The sequence below is a fragment of the Cervus elaphus genome, chromosome 25 (assembly GCF_910594005.1).
Source record: "Cervus elaphus chromosome 25, mCerEla1.1, whole genome shotgun sequence".
Lineage (NCBI taxonomy): Eukaryota > Metazoa > Chordata > Mammalia > Artiodactyla > Cervidae > Cervus > Cervus elaphus.
The window spans coordinates 26,540,634-26,556,174 of record NC_057839.1 but is presented as its reverse complement, the minus strand read 5'-3'; the positions used below and the strand labels follow the sequence as shown (position 1 = coordinate 26,556,174).

At 40.5% G+C, this 15,541-nt stretch overlaps 1 protein-coding gene across 3 annotated transcripts in view; it reads right to left on the bottom strand.

Annotated features, from left to right (window-relative positions):
- PLPP1 (phospholipid phosphatase 1) overlaps positions 1-15,541 on the bottom strand; it is a 107,860-nt gene that overhangs the window by 6,182 nt on the left and 86,137 nt on the right. For all 3 annotated transcript variants that reach the window (XM_043887290.1, XM_043887292.1, XM_043887289.1), the window contains one exon: positions 6,712-6,769. In XM_043887290.1, the coding sequence (XP_043743225.1) occupies positions 6,712-6,769 (58 nt within the window). The remainder of the gene's footprint in view (positions 1-6,711; positions 6,770-15,541) is intronic.

Below are 15,541 nucleotides of genomic sequence, written 5' to 3'. Positions count from 1 at the left end.
GAGAAGGAAATGGTATCCACTCCACTCTTGCCTGGGAAATCCCATGGAGAGGAGCCTGGAGGGCTACAGTCCATGGTCATGAAGAGTTGGAAACAACTTAGTGGCTAAACAACAACAAAACCTTGTTTTCTTTGGAACCCTAACTCTATAATTATCAGAATTAAACCTGCTGTCATGTTTTCTGTGGCAGGTTGATACCCTACTTCTGTCATCAGTGGTATTTCTGATGCTGTTTTTCTTAAGTGACATGTTGAAACAAATGGGAGTCAAGGTTCCCTGGTGAAATGCCTTTGGGTCAAGATTTGGCCAGACCTTTGTTCTGGGCTCCTGGTGACTTCCCTGATGGCTTGGTTGGTAAAGAATCCGCCTGCAGTGCAGGAGATGCAAGCGATGCGGGTTCAATCCCTGGGTTGAGAAGATTCCCTGGAGAAGGAAATGGCTACCCAGTATCTTTGCCTGGGAAATCTCATGGACAGAGGAGCCTGGCGGACTACAGTCCGTGGAGTCAGAAGGGTCACACATGATTTGGCAACTAAACCACCACAAGCACCAGCAGGTGGCTAAGGAATGTAGCCAGGATCCCTTCCCACAACCAGTCAGCAGTCCCACTGTGTGAGCTGGTTAAAACTACCTGGGGGGACTTCCCTGGTGGTCAGTGGCTAAGACTGAGTCGAATCAAGAGCTCAGAGCCAATCTGGTACAACCACTGCATGTGCAGGGCCTAGTTCCAGTCAGCAGACACTAGTCTGAAGAGACCTTATGACTCGACCAGTATCCTCTATTAAAGGATCTATTATAAAATCTCATTTTTAAAATTCAATTAAATTGTTGAGTAAGGTATTTTTTGAAGCTGGTTTGTTTCTGCCTTTCCTCAACTCACTCTGTAATATGTAACTACAAAATGCTATTGCCTCATAAAGTCTCTTAATACAGGCATACCTGTATTAAGCCATACCTGGAGATGTTGTGGCTTTGGTTTCAGACCACTGCAATAAAGTGAATATCACAGTAAAGCAAGTCACATGAATTTTCTGGTTTCCCAGTGTATGTTTATGCTATGCTATATAGTCCATTAAGTGTGTGGTGGCATTTTGTCTAAAAAAAAGTACATACCTTAATTTAAAAATATATTATTACTAAAAAGTACTAACAATCATCTGAGCCTTCAAGTAAGTTGCAATCTTTTTGTAACACTAATAAGAAAAACCACTAATGACCATAACAAATAGAACAGTAATAATGAAAAAGTCTGAAATATTTTGAGAATTACCAAAATGTGACACAGAGACACAAAGTGAGCAACTGCTGTTGGAAAAATGGCTCCACCAGACTTCCCTAGTGCAGGGTTGCCACAAACCTTCGATTTACATGATAAAGTGAGGCACAATAAAATGAGATATTCCTATATTTTACTCTTAAAATAAGAGGGTCCCTCCACCCAATTTTCAACTAGAGTCAAGGGCTTATTTTCACATTTTTAAATGGTTATTTGAAATGTGATCATATGGACCACAGCCTTGTCCAACTCAAATGAAACTATGAGCCACGCTGGGTAGGGCCACCCAACACGGACGGGTTATGGTGGAGAGTTTGGACAAAACGTGGTCCACTGCAGAAGGGAATGGCAAACCACCTCTGTATTCTTGCCTTGAGAACCCCATGAACAGTAAGAAAAGGTCAAGAAGCAACAGTTAGAACTGGACATGGAACAACAGACTGGTTCCAAATTGGGAAAGGAGTACATCAAGGCTGTATACTGTCACTCTGCTTATTTAACTTACATGCCGGGCTGGATGAAGTACAAGCTGGAATCAAGATTGCCAAGAGAAATATCAGTAACCTCTGATACACAGGTAACATCACCCTTATGGCAGAACGTGAAGAACTAAAGAGCCTCTTGATGAAAGTGAGACAGGAGAGTGAAAAAGCTGGTTGAAAACTCAACAATGAAAAAACTGAGATCATGACATCCGGTCCCATCATTTCATGGAAAATAGATGGGGAAGCAATGGAAACAGAGACTATTTTTTTGAATTCCAAAACCACTGCAGATGGTGATTGCACCCATGAAATTAAAAGATGCTTGCTCGTTGGGAGGAAAGTTATGACCAACCTAGACAGCATATTATAAAGCAGAGACATTACTTTGCCAACAAAGTTCTGTCTAGTCAAAGCTATAGTTTTTCCAGTAGTCATGTATGGATGTGAGAGTTGGACTGTAAAGAAAGGTGAGTGCTGAAGAATTGATGCTTCTCAACTATAGTGTTGGAGAAGACTCCTGAGAGTCCCTTGGACTGTAAGGAGATCCAACCAGTCCATCCTAAAGGAGATCAGTCCTGAATATTCATTGGAAGGACTGATGCTGAAGCTGAAACCCCCAATACTTTGGCCACCTGATGTGAAGAACTGACTCATTAGAAAAGACCCTGATGCTGGGAAAGATTGAAGGTGGGAGGAGAAGGGGACAACAGAGGATGAGATGGTTGGATGGCATCACCAACTCCATGGACATGGGTTTGGGCAAGCTCCAGGAGTTGGTGATGGACAGGGAAGCCTGGTGTGCTGCCGCCCACTGGGTCGCAAAGAGACACGACTGAGTGACTGAAGTGACTGATTTAAAAAAAAAAAAAAAAGCAACTGAGACTGCACCTGATTTACAGAGCCTAAATATTACCTGACCTATGACAAAAAATTTGCCAACCCCTGAACTAGACTAACAACAGCATGCTAAACACAAAGAAATATACCTTGGCCTAAGACCATGCCAAGTACACTGTTGTTCCACCTTCATGTGATGAGAGACCTGGCCAGAAGAGCACTGAAAGGCATGCCTAAGTTTATTCTTCTCTAGAGTTTAGTTTCACCATCTTTCAGATTCACAGAATTCCTAGTTAAACCTCAAATCCCTCCTTAAATTGGGCGGGCAAGCACTACCTGAACACAGCAGGGGGCAAGGCCCAGATACGAGGCAGTCTGTGAGAGGGAGGGAAGCCAAGCTGAAGCATAGACACTGAGAGGTACTTGGGTACTGGAGTCATTTACATGGAAAGTTCGTAACAGTAGTGATATAAACAATCGTAGTAATTTACAAACAAACCTCTATAACTGCAGTGATATAAGCAACCTAGGGTGACAGTCTCCCTGACAGTGCTGGGAAAAACTGTATATTCCTTATTGTACTGAAAAAAGGATGGTTTCAGCCCATGCCTCTTTTCCTGAACAATCAAGTAAATTTGGAACGTGGCATCTGGCCAAAGTCAAGGGGAGTCAAAGTCAGTTGCACATCAATTGGCTACCTGGAAAGGAGCCCTGCCCTTTGCTCCCACCAACCTAGGTGTTTTTCAGGGGGCTAACTCCTAGCACTGTAGGGTGCAGGGTTCCTGCTAGAGAAGAACAATGGTCAGGTATTTTAAGAGACATTTTTAACTAGAAGTTAATTTCTGGGTGTCAGGAATTGACAGGGAAGTTTTGGCTATCAAATTTGACTCCTCAAATGACTACATCTTCCAAATCTGGGACTGACCCATGATGCCAAGATGCCTAGGAGAACAAGATGAGTCATTGCCTAAGGAATGTGTGTGTGGCAGGGGGCGGGGCGGTGGGTAGTGGTTTAAGTGTTGTATATAAATACGAAAGCTGGAAAGCAAGGAGACATCTGTGTATTCAGGGGCTGAAATAAAAGCTAGAGCCTACATCCACCTCAAGTCAGTATTTCCACTGCTCAGAATCGGTGAAACCCAGTGCGTGGCTGCTGTAGCCTGCCTACTTCTTCAAAGCTCTTGGTCTACGACAAACCTCACCTGAATTTGTTGTTGTTGTTGCGTTATACCTGTGCATCTAAATGACTCATACAGACCCAATTACCAAACTAGAGTTAAGGTAATTTGCCCTCTGCATATATCCTTAATTTGCCTCTTTGTTTGTTCCTGGGTGTCTCCAGGGCAGGCTAGCCATCAAGGCCCTCTATAGTTTCATCCTCCACACATTGATTTCATATTTCACAAGAAAAGCTCATTAAATGTTTCTGTTTGAGCAAATATACAGATATTTTAAGGTCAAAGGAGCAAAGAAGTGCAAAAATAATTATAAGGTCTAGAGTATGATAGGGCTTCCCTAGTGGCTTAGAGGGTAAAGGTCCGCCTGCAACGCAGGAGACCCGGGTTCAATCCCTGAGTCGGGACGATCCGCTGGAGAAGGAAATGGCAACCCACTCCAGTATTCTTGCCTGAAAATCCCATAGGAGGAGGAGCCTGGGAGGCTGCAGTCCATGGGGTCGCAAAGAGTATGATACATCTGAGAATATTCTTTGAAATTAAAGAGTGGGTTGAAGTTACATGTCGCCATCTTACTTTCAGAGATCTGTATCACCTGAACTTCAAAATAACTGGAAAGCAAGGGAGCCTGATTAACAAGAGATTTCCAGAGAGCTTACAGAGCTTAGCAGCCTCCTCCCAAGGCCCCTATTTCCCCATCTGTGAAAGGGTGGCAGTCATCCCTCTTCTGTGTCGTGGGGGCTATCAGAAAGAGACAGTAGTGTAAAAGCAAATTATCTTCAGTATCAACCAACCTCAGATTCTTAGATCTCTCATAAAGAAGGACTCAAAGATACTGACACACGAGTGAATAACAAACCACAAAAGCTGCCCTGGTGGTGTCTGGCTCTGGGGCATACAAACATTCAAAAGCCATTCACTGTAGTCACAAACTTTGCTTTGGGAAAAGTTCTCGGGATATGTTAATAGCTCCAGCCTTTCCCTTCTCCCCTGGTCCCCACGCCCTATTTAAAAAGAAAAAAAAAAAAAAATGGTGGCTCCCTTTAAGAAGAATGGTAGCTTTTCCTAGTAAGATAAATGAACTGAACAGTATTTGTTGTTACTACCATCAAATAGCTCTTCCTTGATAGCTCAGTTGGTAAAGAATCCACCTACAATGCAAGAGACCCTGGTTCGATTCCTGGATTGGGAAGATCCCCTGGAAAAGGGATAGCCTACCCACTCCAGTATTCTTGGGCTTCCCTTGTGGCTCAGCTGGTAAAGAATCTGCCTGCAATGCTGGAGGCTTGGGTTCAATCCCTGGGCTGGGAAGATCCCCTGGGAAAGGGAAAGGCTACCCACTCCAGTGGCCTAGAGAATTCCATGGATTGAACAGTCCATGGGGTCACAAAGGGTCGGACATGACTGAGCGACTTTCACTTTCACCATCAAATAAGTCACATTTCCTATGGCACAATTTCAGAAACATTTGGGTATTTTTGAAAAAGGAAGTTCTGAATTTTGTTGAATTGGTACAGTTTCTTCCTCACAAAATTAAGACATGATGAAACCCTTGCAATTTCCAGAGATGTTGAAGAAGCCAAAAATTAGCTCTAGTGAAAAGGTTTTGAAGTTGTGGATTTGAATTTTATGTAACACATCTGCAATTTTTCCATTTTATAAATTTTATGCTCTTTTAATTTCTGGAGTTTGGTTTTTTCAAATAAAAGTAAGATTCTGGTAAAACTGATATTAAATTCTTCCTAAATGAAACCAACTAAGTAACTTCCAGCAGGTAATCTTAACAATACACATCATGAATCTTTACTCCACATCATAGATTTAATTATCATACAGCACTTGTGATCTGAGGGGAAAGGGTAACTGGAAACAGCCAGATAACAGCAAATTTACACAGCACAACTATATAAAAGTCCACTTACAAAGAAAAATTACATCTGATCTGTAAGGGTAGAGATCTCCTTTTCCCACCAAATTTTGATAATTTTATACATAAAAAGAGGATTGATAAAAATAAGTCAATTAAATTGACCTTTGAAAACCCCTTGCAGTGCCCGAAAGCCTGGTCTTCCACTAATTGCTCTCGAAACACATTCATCTCTAGTTTGATATGCAAAGTGCCAGTCTTCTCTAACTCTCCACTGCTGACTTTGTATAATACAAGTGCAACTAAAATTGCTCCTGCAGCAACTGGCTCTCCCTGAAGCTGAAACCTTCCTAGTCCTTGGAAAGCAGTCCGGGCAATGTTTCGCAAAGTGGAAGGAAAACAAGACTTGCTCAGATGAGAGCAACAGAGCTGCCTTCACATCCAGTAATCACAACTCCTCACCCCAGCAGCCCCCGGCGCGGGAAAGCCAGGCTGCTCAGCACCCACACCGTGCAGATGAGGCCAGGGCTCCAGCTCAGGGAGAGGCTACGAGGAGCAGCAGCACCACCTTGGCCTGGATTTCAGAGCAGTGACCTGCTGAGATGACGCAGGAGCTGTCTGTATATTCCAGAAAACCTTTTCAGAAAACATAGCCCAAAGTAAGGGGATATGTCACCTAATTCTGAGCACCAGGCTTGCAGACTTGATGATCTGTTTAGGCTTCTACCACTGTCAGAAAGTGACAAGTAGCCTAGACAACTTGTCTGCTTCAAGAGTAAAGGCTCCCTCTTATCCTGAAGGTTGCCAATTTGCAGCTTGCTATACAATGCACCTGTCTGCTTCCTCTAAATGAAGGACAAAAGTCATTTCAAACAACTGTAACTGGCCTTGGCAGAGCACAGGCAATCCATTCCTCTTCTGAACCTAGTGCAACAAGCAGTGGCTTCCAGTTGACTTGAGCAGTGAGGCCAATGAGAATGTCAGAGGCAGCCGCGCAGGAGAAAACACCAAACCCGAACGTAAGAAGTGCCCGCACACATAACCCACCATCAACAGACCCAAAGTACTTACCGCCACGAACATCATGCAGTACATGGAGAATGAAGAGTGGCCCGAATAAAAGGACAGTCTAGAAGACAAAGAAGAGAAACATGAATCTTCCCTCCTAGAGACCGAGAATATTTTTATTTCATAAATCTCCTTACCTTCCCATTGTATATAGCTCCCTCACCTTAGGTTAGAAGGGTGGGGTGGGAGGACAGTTAAACAGGAACTTTAAAGAGTCCTAGGAGGGTCTGAGGTCTGATTTCTACACAGTATCATTTTATTGATACTTTCAGGATGGGTAATGGGTCACTGACAAATTTGCCAAGCATTTCTAAAGGAAAACGTGACAAGCTATACCAGCATAAATGGCCTGAGTTTCTCACATAAAAACTTGTATGACCATAATTTAAGTTTTATTTTCCACTTGAAGTGTGTGTCCCTGAATAGCAGTAACAAATACTTTCTTTGGAACACTCACAAGTTGAGTACTTTTAAAAAAATAATTTTAAAGTCATATTTTAGCATCTTGCCTTAGATTTCCCACCAGATTAAGTACTTTAGCTTGACATTTAGTTTTAAATTGTGCACTGATAGTCCTGTACCAGATTAGCCATGTCTTTCAACATTATATTCTGTAAACATCTAGGTATCATCTTTCTACCTAAAAATGACAGAATGCTTACAAAACTTAATTTTATTGCACTTAAGAATAAAATCAAGAGGAACAGGTTCTGAAGTATTTTACTTATTATGCCCTACTTACTTCAAAAGGGATTTGTTTCCCCCGATTCATAAAGGAGAAAAGACTCCTAGAACACGTGCCAACTAAGATTTATGTAATCAAACTTGATAATTATTCTGGGTTTAATATACATAAAACAAGAAAAATAAATCACTTTTAGCGTTCCCAACCACTTGGCTGTCAAGAGATCAATTATTTTCATATTCCATACAAAACTTACTGGTTAAGTCTCTAGGAGATACAGCATCTTATTATGTCCATAATTCACAAATGGACAAATAATTATATGGGCACTTTGATAAAATCCAAAGAGTAGTCAAAATGTAGACTCTTCATCATAGGGACCTCAACTGAAATTTTGTCCCTGGTCTAAGAACCTGCTTTGTTCTTGAGGTTTTAACCAATCCTAGACTCACTTCATTATAGCCAATCTGATGAAATTACATACATATATTAACAATTTAAGCTAGTTCTCCATCAAAGTTTAGGAAAGACTTTTCAAAAAGAAAATTTACAGAGATAAGAATATATTCTGAAATTCAGCTGTTTTCATCAGTTCTGTGGCCTGGTCTATTAAACAATGAGCAAGTAGATTGGTCTTAACTATGTAACTTACTGTGAATGGGATTCTATTTCAAATGGCAAATTTAAGATGATTTTTTCTTACATCTGTCAGCCAGGTCATCCCTTTCTCCTGGGAGAGCTCATTAAACTTGGTCTAAACCTCAATATCATAGCCTTAAGGGCGTTCATTCGCAGCCATCCACCCACCCCCGCACCACAAGGTCTGGGCTCCTACTCCTCAATTCACCACTCTTCTATCTCTGTATTTCAACAATGACATCAGTGTTCAGCCTTATAAAATGCAAAGACAACCAAATCCAGCTTTTATCAGTCATCAGAAGCAATCAACTCACACAAAGTGCTTCTTAATTTTTTAATGGAATTTACTAAATATTCTGGGGCTCATGGGAAGACTAACTCACAAATAACCTCCTAATCATCTCACTGCTCTTCCTCTACCACCTGACTTTCTTCCTCTCTTTTTCCTAACTCACAAAACAGTGGAAAACACAAAACAGTTGCAACTTTGGTTATGCTTTCAGTTTGAAAATTTCCTGAGTTTGCATTAATGCTTGAATGATGATACCTGACTACAGAATGTCCAGGTTGATGACTTTTTTCCTTATCACTTTGAGTATATCATACTATCTTCTGGCTTCTACTTTTGCTGTTAAAATATGAGCTGCCTTTCTGGGTTGTATGTCTTTTCTCTGTAATTGCTTCCTCTACTCCCCAAAGTCTTCAATATTCTGCAGTTTTGCTATCATGTTTCTAAGTATGACTTTCCTTTGATTTACCTGATTTAGTATTCGTTGGCTTCCTATGTCTGAGGATTTGTACACTTCACTAATTCTAGATCAGTCTCAGTTATTACACCTTTGAATTATGTATCCCCCATCCTATTTTCCTTTCTGAGATTCTGATTCAACATGTTAGACATTTCCATTCTGTCCTTCCAAATCTCTTAAACTTTCTTTTCTATTTTTAATCTTGGTCACTTCAGGTCTATCTTCCCTCCCTTCACTGTATCTAGTCTGCTTAATCTGTTTTTTAATTTAAATTACTATGTATGTATCATTTATAGATCTTTCTGGATCATCTGCAAATCTGTTTGGTGAATTTTGATTCTCATCATCCTGCATCATATTCTCAACCTCTTATTTGCTCCTACACAGCAGATATGTTGATTTATTTCCCATAGGGTAATTCTAGTATCTGAATCTTTGAGAGTTTATATAGTTTGTTTTTCTGCTGACTCTCATATTAGATAAAAGCTCATATTCTTGGGACTCAGTCTGGGGACTCTGAAGAGTATCTGGTTGAAAGCGCATTCTTCCAGATATATGTGTTCTCTTTTGCAAGATTCACTATCAATCCACTTCAGTTTTGTTTTTTTTTTAAGCCACATAGATAGTACGAATTCTGACTCCATAAAAGTATGAGTGTGAGTTAAGGATTCTTATGGTTAAGGATTCTTCTTGATGAGTTTCTTCTGGGAGGATGTTTCCCTTTGGGAGCCCCTATATTATCCACAGGCCTTCCATCTGTCTCTCTTCACTGCCCAGCCTTTATCTCCTGTGCCATGTTCGGAGACTATCACAATTCAGGCTTTAGGTGACCAGGAATTGGCGAGTTCTTTCAGAGCACACTTCAAATCTATGGCATTAACTGACTCCAACCTTATAAAAATTCCTTTACTCTTCCACCAGCTCAGCTATTTATTTAAAAGATTTATATGTGTTTGTATGGATGTGAGAGTTGAACTATAAAAGCTGAGCACTAAAGAATTGATGCTTTTGAACTGTGATGTTGGAGAAGACTCTTGAGAGTCCCTTGGACTGCAAGGAGATCCAACCAGTCCATCCTAAAGGAGATCAATCCTGAGTGTTCATTGGAAGGACTGATATTGAAGCTGAAATTCCAATACTCTGGCCACCTGATGCGAAGAGCTGACTCACTGGAAAAGACCCTGATGTTGGGAAAGATTGAGAGCAGGAGGAGAAGGGGACAACAGAGGATGAGATGATTGGATGGCATCACCAACTCGATGGACATGGGTTTGGGTGGACTCCGAGAGTTGGTGATGGACAGGGAGGCCTGGAGTGCTGCGGTTCATGGGGTCGCAAAGAGTCAGACACGACTGAGCGACTGAACTGAACTGAACTGTTTTAAGATTTATATACTTTTAATATATAAAACAATATGTATATTGTGATGTATCACCTAGCATGTTTAGTTGAGGGCTTCCCGTGGCACTAGTGTTAAAGAATCCACCTGCAAAGCAGGAGACGCAAGAGATGTGGGTTTGATCCCTGGGTTGGGAATATCCCCTAGAAGAGGAAATGGCAACCCACTCCAGCATTCTTGCCTGGAAAATCCTATGGACAGAGGAGCCTGGTGGACTACAGGGGGCCACAAAGAGTCGGACATGACTGAACACATGCACGTGTTTAGTTGAGTTGTATCAGTAAGCATTTCTAATCCTCCATGTTGCTAGAAATAGAAGCAATCTTTTTTTAAATCTTTGTTTTTTAAAACAAGACTTAGAACTAATAAAATGTTATCTAAAATAAACTGCTCTACTAGGAGAGACAACAGTTTGGCAACAGTTTGTTTTTAATTATAAAGTGTCCAGCACTCACAGAAGTTGCCAATTATTACTATTCTACCAGTACTGAGTATGCCAAAGTGACTCCGTTGCAAATTAGGAGAACTTCCTTTTTTCTCTAAAAATCATCCTGATATCAATTCCTAAAGCATTCTAAAGACGAAAGATTCTCAAAAGACTGTTAATGGTTACAAGCCACTGAGTACCTTCTATGTTCAGGTACTTATTGATACACAGTATTTCCACTCTTTAGGAAAACACCCAGAATAGGAACTATCAAACGATTTCACACACAGAGCAAACTGAACCTACCAGAAGCTCAGCAGCTAACTCAAAAATCACATCACCCTGCGGGTTAGACCTGAATCTTCCCATCTCTTTCCCGCCATGCCGTGATTCCACTCCCGTGAACGGCAGGCAAGCCAGCAGCAGCATTAATCCTGCCATCTCCAGGCAGGGAGCACCAGTCAGAAGAAACAGGACTCCCTGCTCATACAAGGCAGCATGTGTGAAGTCAAGTGACATATTGTTTATGTGTAAATAGTCATCTTAAGTGAATACTAACATGTCCTTTGTATGCTCTAAAGCTCAAATAAAAGGATGTCAAATTGCAAAATGAGGCATTTTCTCCAAATGGTATTTCCTGATTATAGAGTTTACACAACAGCAAATTAACTTGAAGGACATGTTAAATTTCCCTTCAGTGATAACCTTTAAACATGGACTGATCCTGTAAAACAGTTAAACTATGTCCCAACCAACTACACATAGGAGGAATGACCCTTAATGACCAATTTCCCCAGTATTTTATTTCTAAAGGGTTTTTTTTTTCCCAACCAGTAACTGTTAAAAAATGCTTAAGCAATGAGACATCAAGTTATTACCTTAAAAAATTCACTTCTAAGATACTGTGGCATTCAAGTAGGTTATGAAAGAAAGATGAGTACTTTTATACTGAATTGAAAAAGCTCACACTTGTTGGAGAGTGGTCTGGCAACATGTATCTAAATGTACCTATCTATATATAAAACCAGCATATTTTTTGACCCAGTAATTCCACACCAAGGCATCGAGGCATCCTAGAGAAACAGAGCGTGAGCACAAAGATGTCTGCTGCAACACTGCTGGCCACTCAAAGACCCAAGAGAACAATTCTATCACGAATTTTCTGAACACAGTACTACAAGTCAGCTAAAAGTAATGCTGTGTAAACCAACAAGAGTATTTTAAAGGGTCATTTATGCAAACCACATAAAACTCTATTTCACATTTAATATAAAAACACAAAAAAACGACAGAAAGGGTACACAAACTGTTAACAGTGGCTCTGGGGAAAGTTACCAAATGGAGACTGAAAAACAAAACCTTTTACACTTTACAGTACACAACCTGTTGTTATAGGGATAACATATATATGAAAAATATTTTTTCAATGGTAATCAAAGGATCTTTGATGTGTCTGCTATAAATTTCCTACAAACCCCTTCCCCACTACACACACACACACACCTCTCCCCAAACTCCTCTTCCTGATTAACAGTCTCCCTGAGAGCTGCTCTGCCGAGTGAGCTGCTACTTGGAGAACAAAAGCAGCTTCCTTCCTACAAGCTCACGCCCAGAACCCAGCACTGACTTAAGTCCTAGAAGCCTGTTTTTACATCTCTCAATGAAATGTCTGGACATTTATTTACATGTATTTTTATTTTATTTTTTTTTTAATTTTTTTATTAGTTGGAGGCTAATTACTTCACAACATTTCAGTGGGTTTTGTCATACATTGATATGAATCAGCCATAGATTTACACTTATTCCCCATCCCGATCCCCCCTCCCACCTCCCTCTCCACCCGATTCCTCTGGGTCTTCCCAGTGCACCAGGCCGGAGCACTTGTCTCATGCATCCCACCTGGGCTGGTGATCTGTTTCACCATAGATAGTATACATGCTGTTCTTTTGAAACATCCCACCCTCACCTTCTCCCACAGAGTTCAAAAGTCTGTTCTGTATTTCTGTGTCTCTTTTTCTGTTTTGTATATAGGGTTATCGTTACCATCTTTCTAAATTCCATATATATGTGTTAGTATGCTGTAATGTTCTTTATCTTTCTGGCTTACTTCACTCTGTATAAGGGGCTCCAGTTTCATCCATCTCATTAGGACTGATTCAAATGAGTTCTTTTTGATGGCTGAGTAATATTCCATGGTGTATATGTACCACAGCTTCCTTATCCATTCATCTGCTGATGGGCATCTAGGTTGCTTCCATGTCCTGGCTATTATAAACAGTGCTGCGATGAACATTGGGGTGCACATGTCTCTTTCAGATCTGGTTTCCTCAGTGTGTATGCCCAGAAGTGGTATTGCTGGGTCATATGGCAGTTCTATTTCCAGTTTTTTAAGGAATCTCCACACTGTTTTCCATAGTGGCTGTACTAGTTTGCATTCCCACAAACAGTGTAAGAGGGTTCCCTTTTCTCCACACCCTCTCCAGCATTTATTGCTTGTAGACTTTTGGATAGCAGCCATCCTGACTGGTGTGTAATGGTACCTCATTGTGGTTTTGATTTGCATTTCTCTAATAATGAGTGATGTTGAGCACCTTTTCATGTGTTTGTTAGCCATCTGTATGTCTTCTTTGGAGAAATGTCTGTTTAGTTCTCTGGCCCATTTTTTTGATTGGGTCATTTATTTTTCTGGAATTGAGCTGCAGGAGTTGCTTGTATATTTTTGAGATTAATCCTTTGTCTGTTTCTTCATTTGCTATTATTTTCTCCCAATCTGAGGGCTGTCTTTTCACCTTACTTATAGTTTCCTTTGTAGTGCAAAAGCTTTTAAGTTTCATTAGGTCCCATTTGTTTAGTTTTGCTTTTATTTCCAATATTCTGGGAGGTGGGTCATAGAGGATCCTGCTGTGATTTATGTCGGAGAGTGTTTTGCCTATGTTCTCCTCTAGGAGTTTTATAGTTTCTGGTCTTACATTTAGATCTTTAATCCATTTTGAGTTTATTTTTGTGTATGGTGTTAGAAAGTGTTCTAGTTTCATTCTTTTGCAATACATGTATTTTTAAATACCACAAGCTGTGTTTCTAATAAAAATATATGCAGATGATTTAAAACTATTGAAAGTCAGTATATTAATCCAAGTTATTACAAGTAGCAGAGCCATATATGTTACTTTAATACTGAGTGTTTAGAGAAGATTTTTTAAAAGAGATCAGACTGTCCAGAAATACAAGGACTACAGAGTATCTCTCCTCTAAAGTGTACAAAGACAAGGATAAAAGTAATAAATGGTGGAGGAACATAGATGATCCCAACCAAACTTATTTTAAATAAAATACAACAAAAACTAATGTTAATTATTCTCATATCCTTGAAGCACCCAGAGATTGAGAACTTATTTCATGAGCAGTGAAAACCCTGTCATACATTCTTTGAATTATTTTTACAATGATTTTATTATATTTCTATATAAAGCTGTTGCTACATTATATGGGGTCAGTTTTAGCCAAGCCACTTTATGCATAAAAGTGATACGCGGCTATCTGAAATAAGTCACATGTGACTATTCAATTTTACTCAATATTAAAGCATCAAACACCACTGCCCAGCCACTAAGATCAGTTAATCATATAGTGAAATAATAATCAAATATTATATCATGAACCTTAAAGGAAAGAAACTAGCAGGACCATAGAAAATGAAAAAGAGGGAGGAAAAAAGTAGGAAACAATTGGTACATGTGTAGGGTATTTTTAACTCTTGATTTAATGAACCATTTGATGACTAAAAACAAACGCTCATGTGTCGTGTGTTCAGGGAAGAATACTGCAAAAAGCAGGAATCTGGACAGGAGACGTGGCTGAGAACCTCCAAGATACAGGAATGCAGAACTGTGTGTGTCTTGAAAGTCAGCTGACAGCAAGAAATTGTTCCAAACTCTCAACAGGGAAACTGTGTGACTCAAGCAACACATGAAGAGAGAGTAGGTGTGACAAAGGGTAAAACATGCACAGGTATACTAACTAGGGGAAGAGAGCTCACAAGCTTTCTTTGACATGGGAGAAAACTCATGACTATGTGCAGAAAACTCCAAATTACCAAAGGCATCTTATATAAGACAGTTAAAAAGGAAACAACAGGCAAGTGGAGATTAAGCAAAGGACACACGAGAGTATACCAATGCAGCAACTAACAGTGCCTTGCCTGCCAACCCCATCTTTTGAGGGAGGTCACCATTATCTTCATTACCTCTACCACAGTTTGGCCCCAGGTAAATCGCAGGGAGGGAACACAGCTTCACACATCAACAGAAAATTGGATTAAAGATTTACTGAGCATGGCCCCTTCCATCAGAACAAGACCCAGCATCCCACTCAGTCAGTCTATCCCATCAGGAAGATTTCATAAGCCTCTTATCCTTCTCCATCAGAGGGCAGACAGACTGAAAACCATAATCACAGAAAACTAACCAATCTAATCACATGGACCACAGCCTTGTGTAACAATGAAACTATGAGCCATGCTGTGTAGGGCCGCCAAGATGGACGGGTCATGGTGGAGAGTTCTGACAAACTGTGGTCCACTGGAGAAGGGAATGGCAAGCCACTTCAGTATTCTTGCCTTGAGAACCCCAAGAACAGTAAGGCAAAAAGATATGACACTGAAAGATGAACTCCCCAAGTCAGTAGGTGCCCAATATGCTACCGGAGATCAATGGAAAAATTACTCCAGAAAGAATGAAGAGACGGAGCCAAAGCAAAAAGAACACCCAGTTGTGGATGTGACTGGTGATGGAAGCAAGGTCCGATGCTGTAATGAGCAATATTGCATAGGAACCTGGAATGTTAGGTCCAAGAATCAAGGCAAATTGGAAGTGATTAAACAGGAGATGGCAAGAGTGAACATCGACATTTTAGGAATCAGCGAACTAAAACGGACT